This window comes from Oncorhynchus keta, unplaced genomic scaffold (assembly GCF_023373465.1).
Source record: "Oncorhynchus keta strain PuntledgeMale-10-30-2019 unplaced genomic scaffold, Oket_V2 Un_scaffold_6322_pilon_pilon, whole genome shotgun sequence".
Lineage (NCBI taxonomy): Eukaryota > Metazoa > Chordata > Actinopteri > Salmoniformes > Salmonidae > Oncorhynchus > Oncorhynchus keta.
Window position 1 is genome coordinate 15,897 of NW_026290979.1, and position 18,830 is coordinate 34,726.

Here is an 18,830-nt window from a genome sequence, read left to right on the forward strand (position 1 = left end):
GAGCTTCTATCGTTGGTCCACTGATGGTGGATAGACAGAAACAAACAGAGAGAGTGAAAGGTGGACACAGACATGCAGAGGGATCTCCCTTTGGTAAACATAATGGAGCTTCTATCGTTGGTCCAGTGATGGTGGATAGACAGAAACAAACAGAGATAGTGAAAGGTGGACAGACATGCAGAGGGATCTCCCTTTGGTAAACATAATGGAGCTTCTATCGTTGGTCCACTGATGGTGGATAGGCTACTGCACGAACACACACACATGCTAAACTACAGGACTGTTTCACCAGCATAGACTAGAATATGTTCCGGGATTCATCCGATGGCATTGAGGAGCTAACCACATCAGTCACCGGCTTCATTAATAAGGGCATAGATGACATCGTCCCCACATTCCAATCAGAAGCCATGGATTACAGGAAATATCTGCACTGAGCTAAAGGCTAGACCTGTCGCTTTAAAAGAGCGGGACACTAATCCACCCTTAAAGAAAGTTCCCGCATGCCCTCCGACGAACCATCAAACAGGCAAAGCGTCAATACAGGACCAAGATCGAATCCTACTAAATTGGCTCTGTCGCTTGTCAGATGTGGAAGGGCTAGCATGGATTACAAAGGGAAACCCAGCCGTGAGCTGTCCAGTGATGCGATCCTACCAGACGAGCTAAATACCTTCTATACTGGCTTCGAGGCTAGCAACACTGAACCATGCATGAGAGCACCAACTGTTCCGGACGACAGTGTGATATTCACTGACATTTTCAACCTCTCCCTGACCCCGTCTGTAATGCTAAATATTTCAAGGTCTCCCGAGTGGTGCAGCGGGATAAGGCACTGCATCTCATTGCTTGAGGCTTCACTATAGACACCCTGGTTCGAATCCAGGCTGTATCACAACTGGCCGTGATTGGGAGTCCCATAGGGCGGCGCACAATTTGCCCAGCGTTGTTCGGTTTTGGCCGGTGTTTTTGTTCATAACTGACTTTCCTAGTTAAATTAAAATGTACATTTAAAAATGTAAACACCATGTGTCCCTGTGCCCAAGAACGCCAAGGTAATCTGACGAAATGACTTTCATAGCAGTCACATCTGTAGCCATGAAATGCTTTGAATGGCTTGTCATGGCTCAAATCAACACCTTTATCCCAAACAGCCTGGATCCACTCCAATTCACATACCGCCACATATCCACAGATGATGCAACCTCTATTGCAATCCACACTGCCCTTTCCAACCTGGACTAAAGGAGAACCTACTGTACATGAGAATGCTGTTCATTGACTCCAAGATCATTACTAAGCTAAGGACCCTGGGATTAAACAGGGTAGGCAACAACACATCCGCCACGCTGACCCTCAACACCGGGGCCACTCAGGGGTGCGTGCTTAGTCCACTCCTATACTCCCTGTTCACCCACGTCTTCGAGGCCAAGCATGACTCCAATACCGTCATTGGATACCACCGACAACGATGAGACAGCCTATAGGGAGGAGGTCAGAGACCTGGCAGTGTGGTGCCAGGACAACAACCTCTCCCTTAACACCAGCAAGACAAAGGAGCTGATCTGGGCTACAGGAAACAGAGGTCTGAGCACGCCCCCATCCACATTGATAGGGCTGAGTGGAGCAGGTTCGAGAGCTTCAAGTTCCTTGGTGTCCACATCACGAAGGAATTATCATGGTCCACACACACCAACACAATTGTGAAGAGCACACGACAATGCCTCTCAGGGGGCTGAAAAGATTTGGTCTGGGCCCTCAGCTCCTCAAAAGGTTCTACAGCTGCACCATTGAGAGCATCTTGACTGGCTGCATCACCGCTTGGTATGACAACTGCTTGGCATCTGACCACAAGGCACTACAGGACCCCTATACCAGGCATTGTCAGAGGAAAGCCCTAAAAATGGTCAAAGACTCCAGATACCCAAGTCATAGACTGTTCCCTGGGCTACTGCATGGCAGGCGGTACCAATGCACCACATCCGGAACCAACAGGACCCTGAACAGCTTCTACCCCCAAGCCATAAGACTGATAAATAGTTAAACTCTTTTAACTCATCTAGATAAGAGCGTCTGCTAAATGACTAAAATGTAAATATCACATACATGGGGCGGCAGGGTAGCCTAGTGGTTAGAGCGTTGGACTAGTAACCGAAAGGTTGCAAGTTCAAATCCCCGAGCTGACAAGGTACAAATCTGTCGTTCTGCCCCTGAACAGGCAGTTAACCCACTGTTCCTAGGCCGTTCGAATTTGTTCTTAACTGACTTGCCTGGTTAAATAAAGGTAAACAATACACTGTTGTTACAGTTAATTATCTATCCTGATGCCTAGTCATTATCCCTACCTATATGTACATATCTACGTCAATTATCTCGTAGTCAGTACTGGTGCCCCATGTATATAACTAAGTTATTATTACTCAGAGTGGATTTACTCATCGTATTAATATTATCTTTCTATTATTATAATAAAATATGGACCATGTCTTTGCATAGAAAATGAACATTGGTGATTGGTTATTGTATTCCTGTAATGGTGAACTAACTGATCTGTAATGCAAAACTGATACAAACAATAGCGAATGACATACAGGGGTAAACTAGGTCAGAACAGGGGTGTGTGCGTGTGTTTGCACGTGTGTGTCTGCTTCTTAAAGACAAATGAGGTCTAGAAGGTTAACAATGAGAGTACATACATTATTCGACATATAGAAGGGAGTCAGGTGTAATGGTATAGGTAGGATACTGTGTACTGAGCCAGGAGAATCATTAGTGTCTCGACTAGCCTATTTTTACCCAATTAAGATGAGAACATCTGACCTTGTTCCAGCAATATGCACCAAGAGCTCATTTCAAAGCACACACATGCATACACACACACACGCACGCACACGCATTCACATGCATACACACAGCTTTCAGTCTACTACAGACTGAGTCAGCTAGGTTGGTTGCGGTCTCTCATCTCCCTTACTCACACAGTAGCCTACACACTAGGTTTGGGCGGTATACCGTATATACCGTATCCCGAGGGATTTGGCAATAGCCATGGGATGGTTTTTCAATACCGTCAATACCGTTGAAACTACTTCTTTTAATTTATTTTTCAATACATTTTTATATTTGTAGCTACTTTTTCAGTAAATACCTGCAGTCAATATGACAGGAGATAAAGATTATAAATTAGTTAGTCAGAAAATATATTCATTTTCATCAGATGACAAAATAATTTTTGTCAATTTTTGTTTTTGGCTGGCAGTCATGCAACTCTATTTGGCTGGCAGTCACAAAAGCAAATAAGCTAACATTTAAAAAAAATCAGAGCGCTGTCTGCTGATAGAATGTCTGTCAAGCAGAAATGATAAGAAGAAGCATTTTACATCTGTGTTTACAAAACACAGCAAGATATTTCTTATGCATTTTATATTTTTTTCCTGCGTGAAAAACACAAAATTCTCAGTTAACGAGACCCCTAAATTTGAGGTCTTGCTAGTTATCTAAGTAAGTGGCTGAATTAATAAGGCGAGGGGGCATCATATTGTGTTAGATTTAGATGTTTGAGAAGTCAAAGCCCGATCTTGATTTCCTTACGTTTTTTCTCCTCTCTGTTCTCGGACTATCTGCTCCTCCACCCTCTTCTCCAAGCTTACCAGGCAGGCCCGTTGCCCTAGCGACTCCAGACTCCACACAGACACAGCGTGTACACATGCTGCTACACCCTCTTCTCCAAGCTTACCAGGCAGGCCCGTTGCCCTAGCGACTCCAGACTCCACACAGACACAGCGTGTACACATGCTGCTCCAAACTCTTCTCCAAGCTTACCAGGCAGGCCCGTTGCCCTAGCGACTCCAGACTCCACACAGACACAGCGTGTACACATGCTGCTCCACCCTCTTCTCCAAGCTTACCAGGCAGGCCCGTTGCCCTAGCGACTCCAGACTCCACACAGACACAGCGTGTACACATGCTGCTCCACCCTCTTCTCCAAGCTTACCAGGCAGGCCCGTTGCCTTAGCGACTCCAGACTCCACACAGACACAGTGTGTACACATGCTGCTCCACCCTCTTCTCCAAGCTTACCAGGCAGGCCCGTTTCCCTAGCGACTCCAGACTCCACACAGACACAGCGTGTACACATGCTGCTCCACCCTCTTCTCCAAGCTTACCAGGCAGGCCCGTTGCCTTAGCGACTCCAGACTCCACACAGACACAGCGTGTACACATGCTGCTCCAGAGCCAGTACTGTTCTTCCTTCAGACAAGCATGTGTCAAAACTGTTCATTTGCACAATGTCTCTCGTTCACATTCGCTTGACATTTGGCAGCTCCAACCTATATATGTATAACTTTATGTGCTGGATTGCCTGTTTTAGCAATTAGATTTTTTCACTCGTTAGCATATTTAGCTTGCAGTCTCCATGGAAATTCGCTATTACTTGTGATAATTTGTTAGCATTCTGGTAAATGATGCCCAATTCTTTCTGGCACCACCATGTGTACTAAGTTGATAATACTGTAAATCCCGGGATGAGAGAAGGATGGTATAAAGATATGAACATCTGGATACCACCCAACCATAATACACACACACAGTCACCTAAACAAACATACCCATCAAATGTAATAGTGACTATTCAAACTTTATTTCAACTGCAGCATATCCGTATCCCTATTTCATATGCCAGTCAAACACCCCATTGCCCTGCACTCCTCTAGTAGACACACCAGTGGAGGACGGCTCATTATAATGGCTGAAGCCAATGGAAAGGCATCAGACCATGTGTTTGATGCAATTCATACCATTCTACTTATTTCTCTCCAGTCATTACCATGAGCCCGTCCTCCCCAATTAAGGTGTCACCAACCTGTGACACACACAGCTCACAACAAGGACAGACACCAGAGAGAAACAAGGACAGGCACCAGAGAGAAACAAGGACAGGCACCAGAGAGAAACAAGGACAGGCACCAGAGAGAAACAAGGACAGGCACCAGAGAGAAACAAGGACAGACACCAGAGAGAAACAAGGACAGACACCAGAGAGAAACAAGGACAGGCACCAGAGAGAAACAAGGACAGGCACCAGAGAGAAACAAGGACAGACACCAGAGAGAAACAAGGACAGACACCAGAGAGAAACAAGGACAGGCACCAGAGAGAAACAAGGACAGACACCAGAGAGAAACAAGGACAGACACCAGAGAGAAACAAGGACAGACACCAGAGAGAAACAAGGACAGACACCAGAGAGAAACAAGGACAGACACCAGAGAGAAACAAGGACAGACACCAGAGAGAAACAAGGACAGACACCAGAGAGAAACAAGGACAGGCACCAGAGAGAAACAAGGACAGACACCAGAGAGAAACAAGGACAGACACCAGAGAGAAACAGGACAGACACCAGAGAGAAACAAGGACAGACACCAGAGAGAAACAAGGACAGACACAAGGACAGACACCAGAGAGAAACAAGGACAGACACCAGAGAGAAACAAGGACAGACACCAGAGAGAAACAAGGACAGACACCAGAGAGAAACAAGGACAGACACCAGAGAGAAACAAGGACAGGACACCAGAGAGAAACAAGGACAGGCACCAGAGAGAAACAAGGACAGACACCAGAGAGAAACAAGGACAGACACCAGAGAGAGACAACAAGGACAACACCAGAGAGAAACAGGACAGGCACCAGAGAGAAACAAGGACACAAGGAAACAAGGACAGACACCAGAGAGAAACAAGGACAGGCACCAGAGAGAAACAAGGACAGACACCAGAGAGAAACAAGGACAGACACCAGAGAGAAACAAGGACAGACACCAGAGAGAAACAAGGACAGACACCAGAGAGAAACAAGGACAGACACCAGAGAGAAACAAGGACAGACACCAGAGAGAAACAAGGACAGACACCAGAGAGAAACAAGGACAGGCACCAGAGAGAAACAAGGACAGGCACCAGAGAGAAACAAGGACAGACACCAGAGAGAAACAAGGACAGGCACCAGAGAGAAACAAGGACAGACACCAGAGAGAAACAAGGACAGACACCAGAGAGAAACAAGGACAGGCACCAGAGAGAAACAAGGACAGACACCATAGAGAAACAAGGACAGACACCAGAGAGAAACAAGGACAGACACCAGAGAGAAACAAGGACAGGCACCAGAGAGAAACAAGGACAGACACCAGAGAGAAACAAGGACAGACACCATAGAGAAACAAGGACAGACACCAGAGAGAAACAAGGACAGACACACCAGAGAGAAACAAGGACAGCACCAGAGAGAAACAAGGACAGACACCAGAGAGAAACAAGGACAGACACCAGAGAAACAAGGACAGACACCAGAGAGAAACAAGGACAGACACCAGAGAGAAACAAGGACAGACACCAGAGAGAAACAAGGACAGACACCAGAGAGAAACAAGGACAGACACCAGAGAGAAACAAGGACAGACACCAGAGAGAAACAAGGACAGACACCAGAGAGAAACAAGGACAGACACCATAGAGAAACAAGGACAGGCACCAGAGAGACAAGGACAGACACCAGAGAGAAACAAGGACAGACACCAGAGAGAAACAAGGACAGACACCAGAGAGAAACAAGGACAGACACCAGAGAGAAACAAGGACAGACACCAGAGAGAAACAAGGACAGGCACCAGAGAGAAACAAGGACAGACACCAGAGAGAAACAAGGACAGACACCAGAGAGAAACAAGGACAGACACCAGAGAGAAACAAGGACAGACACCAGAGAGAAACAAGGACAGACACCAGAGAGAAACAAGGACAGACACCAGAGAGAAACAAGGACAGACACCAGAGAGAAACAAGGACAGACACCAGAGAGAAACAAGGACAGACACCAGAGAGAAACAAGGACAGACACCAGAGAGAAACAAGGACAGACACCAGAGAGAAACAAGGACAGACACCAGAGAGAAACAAGGACAGACACCAGAGAGAAACAAGGACAGACACCAGAGAGAAACAAGGACAGACACCAGAGAGAAACAAGGACAGACACCAGAGAGAAACAAGGACAGACACCAGAGAGAAACAAGGACAGACACCAGAGAGAAACAAGGACAGACACCAGAGAGAAACAAGGACAGACACCAGAGAGAAACAAGGACAGACACCAGAGAGAAACAAGGACAGACACCAGAGAGAAACAAGGACAGGCACCAGAGAGAAACAAGGACAGGCACCAGAGAGAAACAAGGACAGACACCAGAGAGAAACAAGGACAGACACCAGAGAGAAACAAGGACAGGCACCAGAGAGAAACAAGGACAGACACCAGAGAGAAACAAGGACAGACACCAGAGAGAAACAAGGACAGACACCAGAGAGAAACAAGGACAGACACCAGAGAGAAACAAGGACAGACACCAGAGAGAAACAAGGACAGACACCAGAGAGAAACAAGGACAGACACCAGAGAGAAACAAGGACAGACACCAGAGAGAAACAAGGACAGACACCAGAGAGAAACAAGGACAGACACCATAGAGAAACAAGGACAGACACCAGAGAAACAAGGACAGACACCAGAGAAACAAGGACAGACACCAGAGAGAAACAAGGACAGACACCAGAGAGAAACAAGGACAGACACCAGAGAGAAACAAGGACAGACACCAGAGAGAAACAAGGACAGACACCAGAGAGAAACAAGGACAGACACCAGAGAGAAACAAGGACAGACACCAGAGAGAAACAAGGACAGACACCAGAGAGAAACAAGGACAGACACCAGAGAGAAACAAGGACAGACACCAGAGAGAAACAAGGACAGACACCAGAGAGAAACAAGGACAGACACCAGAGAGAAACAAGGACAGACACCAGAGAGAAACAAGGACAGACACCATAGAGAAACAAGGACAGACACCAGAGAGAAACAAGGACAGACACCAGAGAAACAAGGACAGACACCATAGAGAAACAAGGACAGACACCAGAGAGAAACAAGGACAGACACCAGAGAGAAACAAGGACAGACACCAGAGAGAAACAAGGACAGACACCAGAGAGAAACAAGGACAGACACCAGAGAGAAACAAGGACAGACACCATAGAGAAACAAGGACAGGCACCAGAGAGAAACAAGGACAGACACCAGAGAGAAACAAGGACAGACACCATAGAGAAACAAGGACAGACACCAGAGAGAAACAAGGACAGACACCAGAGAAACAAGGACAGACACACCAGAGAGAAACAAGGACAGGCACCAGAGAGAAACAAGGACAGACACCAGAGAGAAACAAGGACAGACACCAGAGAGAAACAAGGACAGACACCAGAGAGAAACAAGGACAGACACCAGAGAGAAACAAGGACAGACACCAGAGAAACAAGGACAGACACCAGAGAGAAACAAGGACAGACACCAGAGAGAAACAAGGACAGACCCATAGAGAAACAAGGACAGACACCAGAGAGAAACAAGGACAGACACCATAGAGAAACAAGGACAGACACCAGAGAGAAACAAGGACAGACACCAGAGAGAAACAAGGACAGACACCAGAGAGAAACAAGGACAGACACCAGAGAGAAACAAGGACAGACACCAGAGAGAAACAAGGACAGACACCAGAGAGAAACAAGGACAGACACCAGAGAGAAACAAGGACAGACACCAGAGAGAAACAAGGACAGACACCAGAGAGAAACAAGGACAGACACCAGAGAGAAACAAGGACAGACACCAGAGAGAAACAAGGACAGACACCAGAGAGAAACAAGGACAGACACCATAGAGAAACAAGGACAGACACCAGAGAGAAACAAGGACAGACACCAGAGAGAAACAAGGACAGACACCAGAGAGAAACAAGGACAGACACCAGAGAGAAACAAGGACAGACACCAGAGAGAAACAAGGACAGACACCATAGAGAAACAAGGAGACACCAGGCACCAGAGAGAAACAAGGACAGACACCAGAGAGAAACAAGGACAGACACCATAGAGAAACAAGGACAGACACCAGAGAGAAACAAGGACAGACACCATAGAGAAACAAGGACAGGCACCAGAGAGAAACAAGGACAGACACCAGAGAGAAACAAGGACAGACACCATAGAGAAACAAGGACAGACACCAGAGAGAAACAAGGTAGATACCTGGTGGTAATATCCTGTAACATCCCTCCGATATGACGTCTGAAAAACAAGAGAAACCGTGTCAAAGATACGCGTCATCATCCATTTCCTCCTCCCGTCTCCCGTCTGACAGTTTGACTGTAGGCTGAAAACATGCACTGCAAAAATAGGCTTTACCTGCAGTCTTACCAAGATGAATCATCTCACTGCACTGACAGATCATTCTGCTTATTTCAACCTACAAAAGGCTTGATTTTTTGGGTAATAGAAAACAACTCAAAACAATAAAAAAAATTTGCAGTGTGTCTCCAGTTTTCATCTGGATTTACCTCTACCTGGTGTGTGTGTGTGTGTGTGTGTGTGTGTGTGTGTGTGTGTGTGTGTGTGTGTGTGTGTGTGTGTGTGTGTGTGTGTGTGTGTGTGTGTGTGTGTGTGTGTCTCTCTGACCACCTTGACACGGGGGTTAAGGTTGCCCATGGCGTCGGCTTTGAAGTCGCTCTTGTTCTTCCGGCAGAGCACGGCGGTGATGATGATGATGATGAGCGTTACCACGGCGATAGGGGCCAGCACCGCTGCGATGATCCACAGATTGTTTGGAGGATTCTTCACCACAGCTGAAAGGGGAAACACACAGGAACACTTTGTGAGAGAACGGATCAACACACACACGCACACACAACATATTCACTCCTATTGTTGTGCTGTGTATAAGAATTGTCATCATGTAATCATCAATGATAGAACACACAGTACCAGTAGATATGTTTTACTGAGGTAAATGTGTCTGCAGTGAGAAATGTTCCTCACTGATGATATTGATGAACACATCAATCAACAGCACAGCAGTAGTCCATCCTCTCCTTTCATTATGCCCTACCTCTACAGACACATCTCATAGTGTCCTCCATCCTCTCCTTTCATTATGCCCTACCTCTACAGACACATCTCATACTGTCCTCCATCCTCTCCTTTCATTATGCCCTACCTCTACAGACACATCTCATACTGTCCTCCATCCTCTCCTTTCATTATGCCCTACCTCTACAGACACATCTCATACTGTCCTCCATCCTCTCCTTTCATTATGCCCTACCTCTACAGACACATCTCATACTGTCCTCCATCCTCTCCTTTCATTATGCCCTACCTCTACAGACACATCTCATACTGTCCTCCATCCTCTCCTTTCATTATGCCCTACCTCTACAGACACATCTCATACTGTCCTCCATCCTCTCCTTTCATTATGCCCTACCTCTACAGACACATCTCATACTGTCCTCCATCCTCTCCTTTCATTATGCCCTACCTCTACAGACACATCTCATACTGTCCTCCATCCTCTCCTTTCATTATGCCCTACCTCTACAGACACATCTCATACTGTCCTCCATCCTCTCCTTTCATTATGCCCTACCTCTACAGACACATCTCATACTGTCCTCCATCCTCTCCTTTCATTATGCCCTACCTCTACAGACACATCTCATGTCCTGTCCTCCATCCTCTCCTTTCATTATGCCCTACCTCTACAGACACATCTCATACTGTCCTCCATCCTCTCCTTTCATTATGCCCTACCTCTACAGACACATCTCATACTGTCCTCCATCCTCTCCTTTCATTATGCCCTACCTCTACAGACACATCTCATACTGTCCTCCATCCTCTCCTTTCATTATGCCCTACCTCTACAGACACATCTCATACTGTCCTCCATCCTCTCCTTTCATTATGCCCTACCTCTACAGACACATCTCATACTGTCCTCCATCCTCTCCTTTCATTATGCCCTACCTCTACAGACACATCATCCTCTCCTTTCATACTACAGACACATCTCATACTGTCCTCCATCCTCTCCTTTCATTATGCCCTACCTCTACAGACACATCTCATACTGTCCTCCATCCTCTCCTTTCATTATGCCCTACCTCTACAGACACATCTCATACTGTCCTCCATCCTCTCCTTTCATTATGCCTCTACCTCTACAGACACATCTTTCATTATACTGTCCTCCATCCTCTCCTTTCATTATGCCCTACCTCTACAGACACATCTCATACTGTCCTCCATCCTCTCCTTTCATTATGCCCTACCTCTACAGACACATCTCATACTGTCCTCCATCCTCTCCTTTCATTATGCCCTACCTCTACAGACACATCTCATACTGTCCTCCATCCTCTCCTTTCATTATGCCCTACCTCTACAGACACATCTCATACTGTCCTCCATCCTCTCCTTTCATTATGCCCTACCTCTACAGACACATCTCATACTGTCCTCCATCCTCTCCTTTCATTATGCCCTACCTCTACAGACACATCTCATACTGTCCTCCATCCTCTCCTTTCATTGTCTCTCAGACACATCTCATACTGTCCTCCATCCTCTCCTTTCATTATGCCCTACCTCTACAGACACATCTCATACTGTCCTCCATCCTCTCCTTTCATTATGCCCTACCTCTACAGACACATCTCATACTGTCCTCCATCCTCTCCTTTCATTATGCCCTACCTCTACAGACACATCTCATACTGTCCTCCATCCTCTCCTTTCATTATGCCCTACCTCTACAGACACATCTCATACTGTCCTCCATCCTCTCCTTTCATTATGCCCTACCTCTACAGACACATCTCATACTGTCCTCCATCCTCTCCTTTCATTATGCCCTACCTCTACAGACACATCTCATACTGTCCTCCATCCTCTCCTTTCATTATGCCCTACCTCTACAGACACATCTCATACTGTCCTCCATCCTCTCCTTTCATTATGCCCTACCTCTACAGACACATCTCATACTGTCCTCCATCCTCTCCTTTCATTATGCCCTACCTCTACAGACACATCTCATACTGTCCTCCATCCTCTCCTTTCATTATGCCCTACCTCTACAGACACATCTCATACTGTCCTCCATCCTCTCCTTTCATTATGCCCTACCTCTACAGACACATCTCATACTGTCCTCCATCCTCTCCTTTCATTATGCCCTACCTCTACAGACACATCTCATACTGTCCTCCATCCTCTCCTTTCATTATGCCCTACCTCTACAGACACATCTCATACTGTCCTCCATCCTCTCCTTTCATTATGCCCTACCTCTACAGACACATCTCATACTGTCCTCCATCCTCTCCTTTCATTATGCCCTACCTCTACAGACACATCTCATACTGTCCTCCATCCTCTCCTTTCATTATGCCCTACCTCTACAGACACATCTCATACTGTCCTCCATCCTCTCCTTTCATTATGCCCTACCTCTACAGACACATCTCATACTGTCCTCCATCCTCTCCTTTCATTATGCCCTACCTCTACAGACACATCTCATACTGTCCTCCATCCTCTCCTTTCATTATGCCCTACCTCTACAGACACATCTCATACTGTCCTCCATCCTCTCCTTTCATTATGCCCTACCTCTACAGACACATCTCATACTGTCCTCCATCCTCTCCTTTCATTATGCCCTACCTCTACAGACACATCTCATACTGTCCTCCATCCTCTCCTTTCATTATGCCCTACCTCTACAGACACATCTCATACTGTCCTCCATCCTCTCCTTTCATTATGCCCTACCTCTACAGACACATCTCATACTGTCCTCCATCCTCTCCTTTCATTATGCCCTACCTCTACAGACACATCTCATACTGTCCTCCATCCTCTCCTTTCATTATGCCCTACCTCTACAGACACATCTCATACTGTCCTCCATCCTCTCCTTTCATTATGCCCTACCTCTACAGACACATCTCATACTGTCCTCCATCCTCTCCTTTCATTATGCCCTACCTCTACAGACACATCTCATACTGTCCTCCATCCTCTCCTTTCATTATGCCCTACCTCTACAGACACATCTCATACTGTCCTCCATCCTCTCCTTTCATTATGCCCTACCTCTACAGACACATCTCATACTGTCCTCCATCCTCTCCTTTCATTATGCCCTACCTCTACAGACACATCTCATACTGTCCTCCATCCTCTCCTTTCATTATGCCCTACCTCTACAGACACATCTCATACTGTCCTCCATCCTCTCCTTTCATTATGCCCTACCTCTACAGACACATCTCATACTGTCCTCCATCCTCTCCTTTCATTATGCCCTACCTCTACAGACACATCTCATACTGTCCTCCATCCTCTCCTTTCATTATGCCCTACCTCTACAGACACATCTCATACTGTCCTCCATCCTCTCCTTTCATTATGCCCTACCTCTACAGACACATCTCATACTGTCCTCCATCCTCTCCTTTCATTATGCCCTACCTCTACAGACACATCTCATACTGTCCTCCATCCTCTCCTTTCATTATGCCCTACCTCTACAGACACATCTCATACTGTCCTCCATCCTCTCCTTTCATTATGCCCTACCTCTACAGACACATCTCATACTGTCCTCCATCCTCTCCTTTCATTATGCCCTACCTCTACAGACACATCTCATACTGTCCTCCATCCTCTCCTTTCATTATGCCCTACCTCTACAGACACATCTCATACTGTCCTCCATCCTCTCCTTTCATTATGCCCTACCTCTACAGACACATCTCATACTGTCCTCCATCCTCTCCTTTCATTATGCCCTACCTCTACAGACACATCTCATACTGTCCTCCATCCTCTCCTTTCATTATGCCCTACCTCTACAGACACATCTCATACTGTCCTCCATCCTCTCCTTTCATTATGCCCTACCTCTACAGACACATCTCATACTGTCCTCCATCCTCTCCTTTCATTATGCCCTACCTCTACAGACACATCTCATACTGTCCTCCATCCTCTCCTTTCATTATGCCCTACCTCTACAGACACATCTCATACTGTCCTCCATCCTCTCCTTTCATTATGCCCTACCTCTACAGACACATCTCATACTGTCCTCCATCCTCTCCTTTCATTATGCCCTACCTCTACAGACACATCTCATACTGTCCTCCATCCTCTCCTTTCATTATGCCCTACCTCTACAGACACATCTCATACTGTCCTCCATCCTCTCCTTTCATTATGCCCTACCTCTACAGACACATCTCATACTGTCCTCCATCCTCTCCTTTCATTATGCCCTACCTCTACAGACACATCTCATACTGTCCTCCATCCTCTCCTTTCATTATGCCCTACCTCTACAGACACATCTCATACTGTCCTCCATCCTCTCCTTTCATTATTACCTCTACAGCCCTCCATCCTCTCCTTTCATTATGCCCTACCTCTACAGACACATCTCATACTGTCCTCCATCCCTCCTTTCATTATGCCCTACCTCTACAGACACATCTCATACTGTCCTCCATCCTCTCCTTTCATTATGCCCTACCTCTACAGACACATCTCATACTGTCCTCCATCCTCTCCTTTCATTATGCCCTACCTCTACAGACACATCTCATACTGTCCTCCATCCCTCCTTTCATTATGCCCTACCTCTACAGACACATCTCATACTGTCCTCCATCCTCTCCTTTCATTATGCCCTACCTCTACAGACACATCTCATACTGTCCTCCATCCTCTCCTTTCATTATGCCCTACCTCTACAGACACATCTCATACTGTCCTCCATCCTCTCCTTTCATTATGCCCTACCTCTACAGACACATCTCATACTGTCCTCCATCCTCTCCTTTCATTATGCCCTACCTCTACAGACACATCTCATACTGTCCTCCATCCTCTCCTTTCATTATGCCCTACCTCTACAGAGACATACTGTCCTCCATCTCATACTGACACATCTCCTCCATCCTCTCCTTTCATTATGCCCTACCTCTACAGACACATCTCATACTGTCCTCCATCCTCTCCTTTCATTATGCCCTACCTCTACAGACACATCTCATACTGTCCTCCATCCTCCTTTCCTTTCATTATGCCATTATGCCCTACCTACAGACACATCTCATACTGTCCTCCATCCTCTCCTTTCATTATGCCCTACCTCTACAGACACATCTCATACTGTCCTCCATCCCTCCTTTCATTATGCCCTACCTCTACAGACACATCTCATACTGTCCTCCATCCTCTCCTTTCATTATGCCCTACCTCTACAGACACATCTCATACTGTCCTCCATCCTCTCCTTTCATTATGCCCTACCTCTACAGACACATCTCATACTGTCCTCCATCCTCTCCTTTCATTATGCCCTACCTCTACAGACACATCTCATACTGTCCTCCATCCTCTCCTTTCATTATGCCCTACCTCTACAGACACATCTCATACTGTCCTCCATCCTCTCCTTTCATTATGCCCTACCTCTACAGACACATCTCATACTGTCCTCCATCCTCTCCTTTCATTATGCCCTACCTCTACAGACACATCTCATACTGTCCTCCATCCTCTCCTTTCATTATGCCCTACCTCTACAGACACATCTCATACTGTCCTCCATCCTCTCCTTTCATTATGCCCTACCTCTACAGACACATCTCATACTGTCCTCCATCCTCTCCTTTCATTATGCCCTACCTCTACAGACACATCTCATACTGTCCTCCATCCTCTCCTTTCATTATGCCCTACCTCTACAGACACATCTCATACTGTCCTCCATCCTCTCCTTTCATTATGCCCTACCTCTACAGACACATCTCATACTGTCCTCCATCCTCTCCTTTCATTATGCCCTACCTCTACAGACACATCTCATACTGTCCTCCATCCTCTCCTTTCATTATGCCCTACCTCTACAGACACATCTCATACTGTCCTCCATCCTCTCCTTTCATTATGCCCTACCTCTACAGACACATCTCATACTGTCCTCCATCCTCTCCTTTCATTATGCCCTACCTCTACAGACACATCTCATACTGTCCTCCATCCTCTCCTTTCATTATGCCCTACCTCTACAGACACATCTCATACTGTCCTCCATCCTCTCCTTTCATTATGCCCCTACCTCTACAGACACATCTCATAGTGTCCTACAGACACATCTCTGTCCTCCATCCTCTCCTTTCATTATGCCCTACCTCTACAGACACATCTCATACTGTCCTCCATCCTCTCCTTTCATTATGCCCTACCTCTACAGACACATCTCATACTGTCCTCCATCCTCTCCTTTCATTATGCCCTACCTCTACAGACACATCTCATACTGTCCTCCATCCTCTCCTTTCATTATGCCCTACCTCTACAGACACATCTCATACTGTCCTCCATCCTCTCCTTTCATTATGCCCTACCTCTACAGACACATCTCATACTGTCCTCCTTCCTCCATCCTCTCCTTTCATTATGCCCTACCTCTACAGACACATCTCATACTGTCCTCCATCCTCTCCTTTCATTATGCCCTACCTCTACAGACACATCTCATACTGTCCTCCATCCTCTCCTTTCATTATGCCCTACCTCTACAGACACATCTCATACTGTCCTCCATCCATCTCCTTTCATTATGCCCTACCTCTACAGACACATCTCATACTGTCCTCCATCCTCTCCTTTCATTATGCCCTACCTCTACAGACACATCTCATACTGTCCTCCATCCTCTCCTTTCATTATGCCCTACCTCTACAGACACATCTCATACTGTCCTCCATCTCTCCTTTCATTATGCCCTCCTCCAGACCATCTCATACTGTCCTCCATCCTCCTCCTTTCATTATGCCCTACCTCTACAGACACATCTCATACTGTCCTCCATCCTCTCCTTTCATTATGCCCTACCTCTACAGACACATCTCATACTGTCCTCCATCCTCTCCTTTCATTATGCCCTACCTCTACAGACACATCTCATACTGTCCTCCATCCTCTCCTTTCATTATGCCCTACCTCTACAGACACATCTCATACTGTCCTCCACTGTCCTCCATCCTCCTTTCATTATGCCCTACTCTACAGACACATCTCATACTGTCCTCCATCCTCTCCTTTCATTATGCCCTACCTCTACAGACACATCTCATACTGTCCTCCATCCTTCCTCCATCCTCTCCATTTCATTATGCCCTACCTCTACAGACACATCTCATACTGTCCTCCATCCTCTCCTTTCATTATGCCCTACCTCTACAGACACATCTCATACTGTCCTCCATCCTCTCCTTTCATTATGCCCTACCTCTACAGACACATCTCATACTGTCTCCTCCATCCTCCTTTCATTATGCCCTACCTCTACAGACACATCTCATACTGTCCTCCATCCTCTCCTTTCATTATGCCCTACCTCTACAGACATCTCATCTCCATACTGTCACATCTCATACTGTCCTCATCCATCCTCTCCCTTCATTATGCCCTACCTCTACAGACACATCTCATAGTGTCCTCCATCCTCTCCTTTCATTATGCCCTACCTCTACAGACACTGTCCTCCATCTTTCATTATGCCCTGTCCTACAGACACATCTTCCTCCATCCTCTCCTTTCATTATGCCTACATCTCTACAGACACATCTCATACTGTCCTCATACTGTCCTCCATCTCTCCTTTCATTATGCCCTACCTCTACAGACACATCTCATACTGTCCTCCATCCTCTCCTTTCATTATGCCCTACCTCTACAGACACATCTCATACTGTCCTCCATCCTCTCCTTTCATTATGCCCTACCTCTACAGACACATCTCATACTGTCCTCCATCCTCTCCTTTCATTATGCCCTACCTCTACAGACACATCTCATACTGTCCTCCATCCTCTCCCTTCATTATGCCCTACCTCTACAGACACATCTCATACTGTCCTCCATCCTCTCCTTTCATTATGCCCTACCTCTACAGACACATCTCATACTGTCCTCCATCCTCTCCTTTCATTATGCCCTACCTCTACAGACACATCTCATACTGTCCTCCATCCTCTCCTTTCATTATGCCCTACCTCTACAGACACATCTCATACTGTCCTCCATCCTCTCCTTTCATTATGCCCTACCTCTACAGACACATCTCATACTGTCCTCCATCCTCTCCTTTCATTATGCCCTACCTCTACAGACACATCTCATACTGTCCTCCATCCTCTCCCTTCATTATGCCCTACCTCTACAGACACATCTCATAGTGTCCTCACTTCCTCCATCCTCTCCTTTCATTATGTTGTACCTCTACAGACACATCTCATACTGTCCTCCATCCTCTCCCTTCATTATGCCCTACCTCTACAGACACATCTCATACTGTCCTCCATCCTCTCCTTTCATTATGCCCTACCTCTACAGACACATCTCATACTGTCCTCCATCCTCTCCCTTCATTATGCCCTACCTCTACAGACACATCTCATACTGTCCTCCATCCTCTCCTTTCATTATGCCCTACCTCTACAGACACATCTCATACTGTCCTCACTTCCTCCATCCTCTCCCTTCATTATGCCCTACCTCTACAGACACATCTCATACTGTCCTCCATCCTCTCCTTTCATTATGCCCTACCTCTACAGACACATCTCATACTGTCCTCCATCCTCTCCTTTCATTATGCCCTACCTCTACAGACACATCTCATACTGTCCTCCATCCTCTCCTTTCATTATGCCCTACCTCTACAGACACATCTCATACTGTCCCTCCATCCATCCTCTCCTTTCATTATGCCCTACTCTACAGAGATAGTATCTACAGACACATCTCATACTGTCCTCCATCCTCTCCTTTCATTATGCCCTACCTCTA

At 46.4% G+C, this 18,830-nt stretch overlaps 1 protein-coding gene across 1 annotated transcript in view; it reads right to left on the reverse strand.

Annotated features, from left to right (window-relative positions):
- Window positions 1-18,830, reverse strand: part of LOC118378947 (UPF0606 protein KIAA1549L-like) — a 127,596-nt gene that overhangs the window by 5,362 nt on the left and 103,404 nt on the right. Inside the window, exons 11-12 of the mRNA XM_052517254.1 lie at window positions 9,582-9,745; window positions 9,153-9,191 (exon numbers count right to left, since the gene is read on the reverse strand). Of these exons, the coding sequence (XP_052373214.1) occupies window positions 9,153-9,191; window positions 9,582-9,745 (203 nt within the window). The remainder of the gene's footprint in view (window positions 1-9,152; window positions 9,192-9,581; window positions 9,746-18,830) is intronic.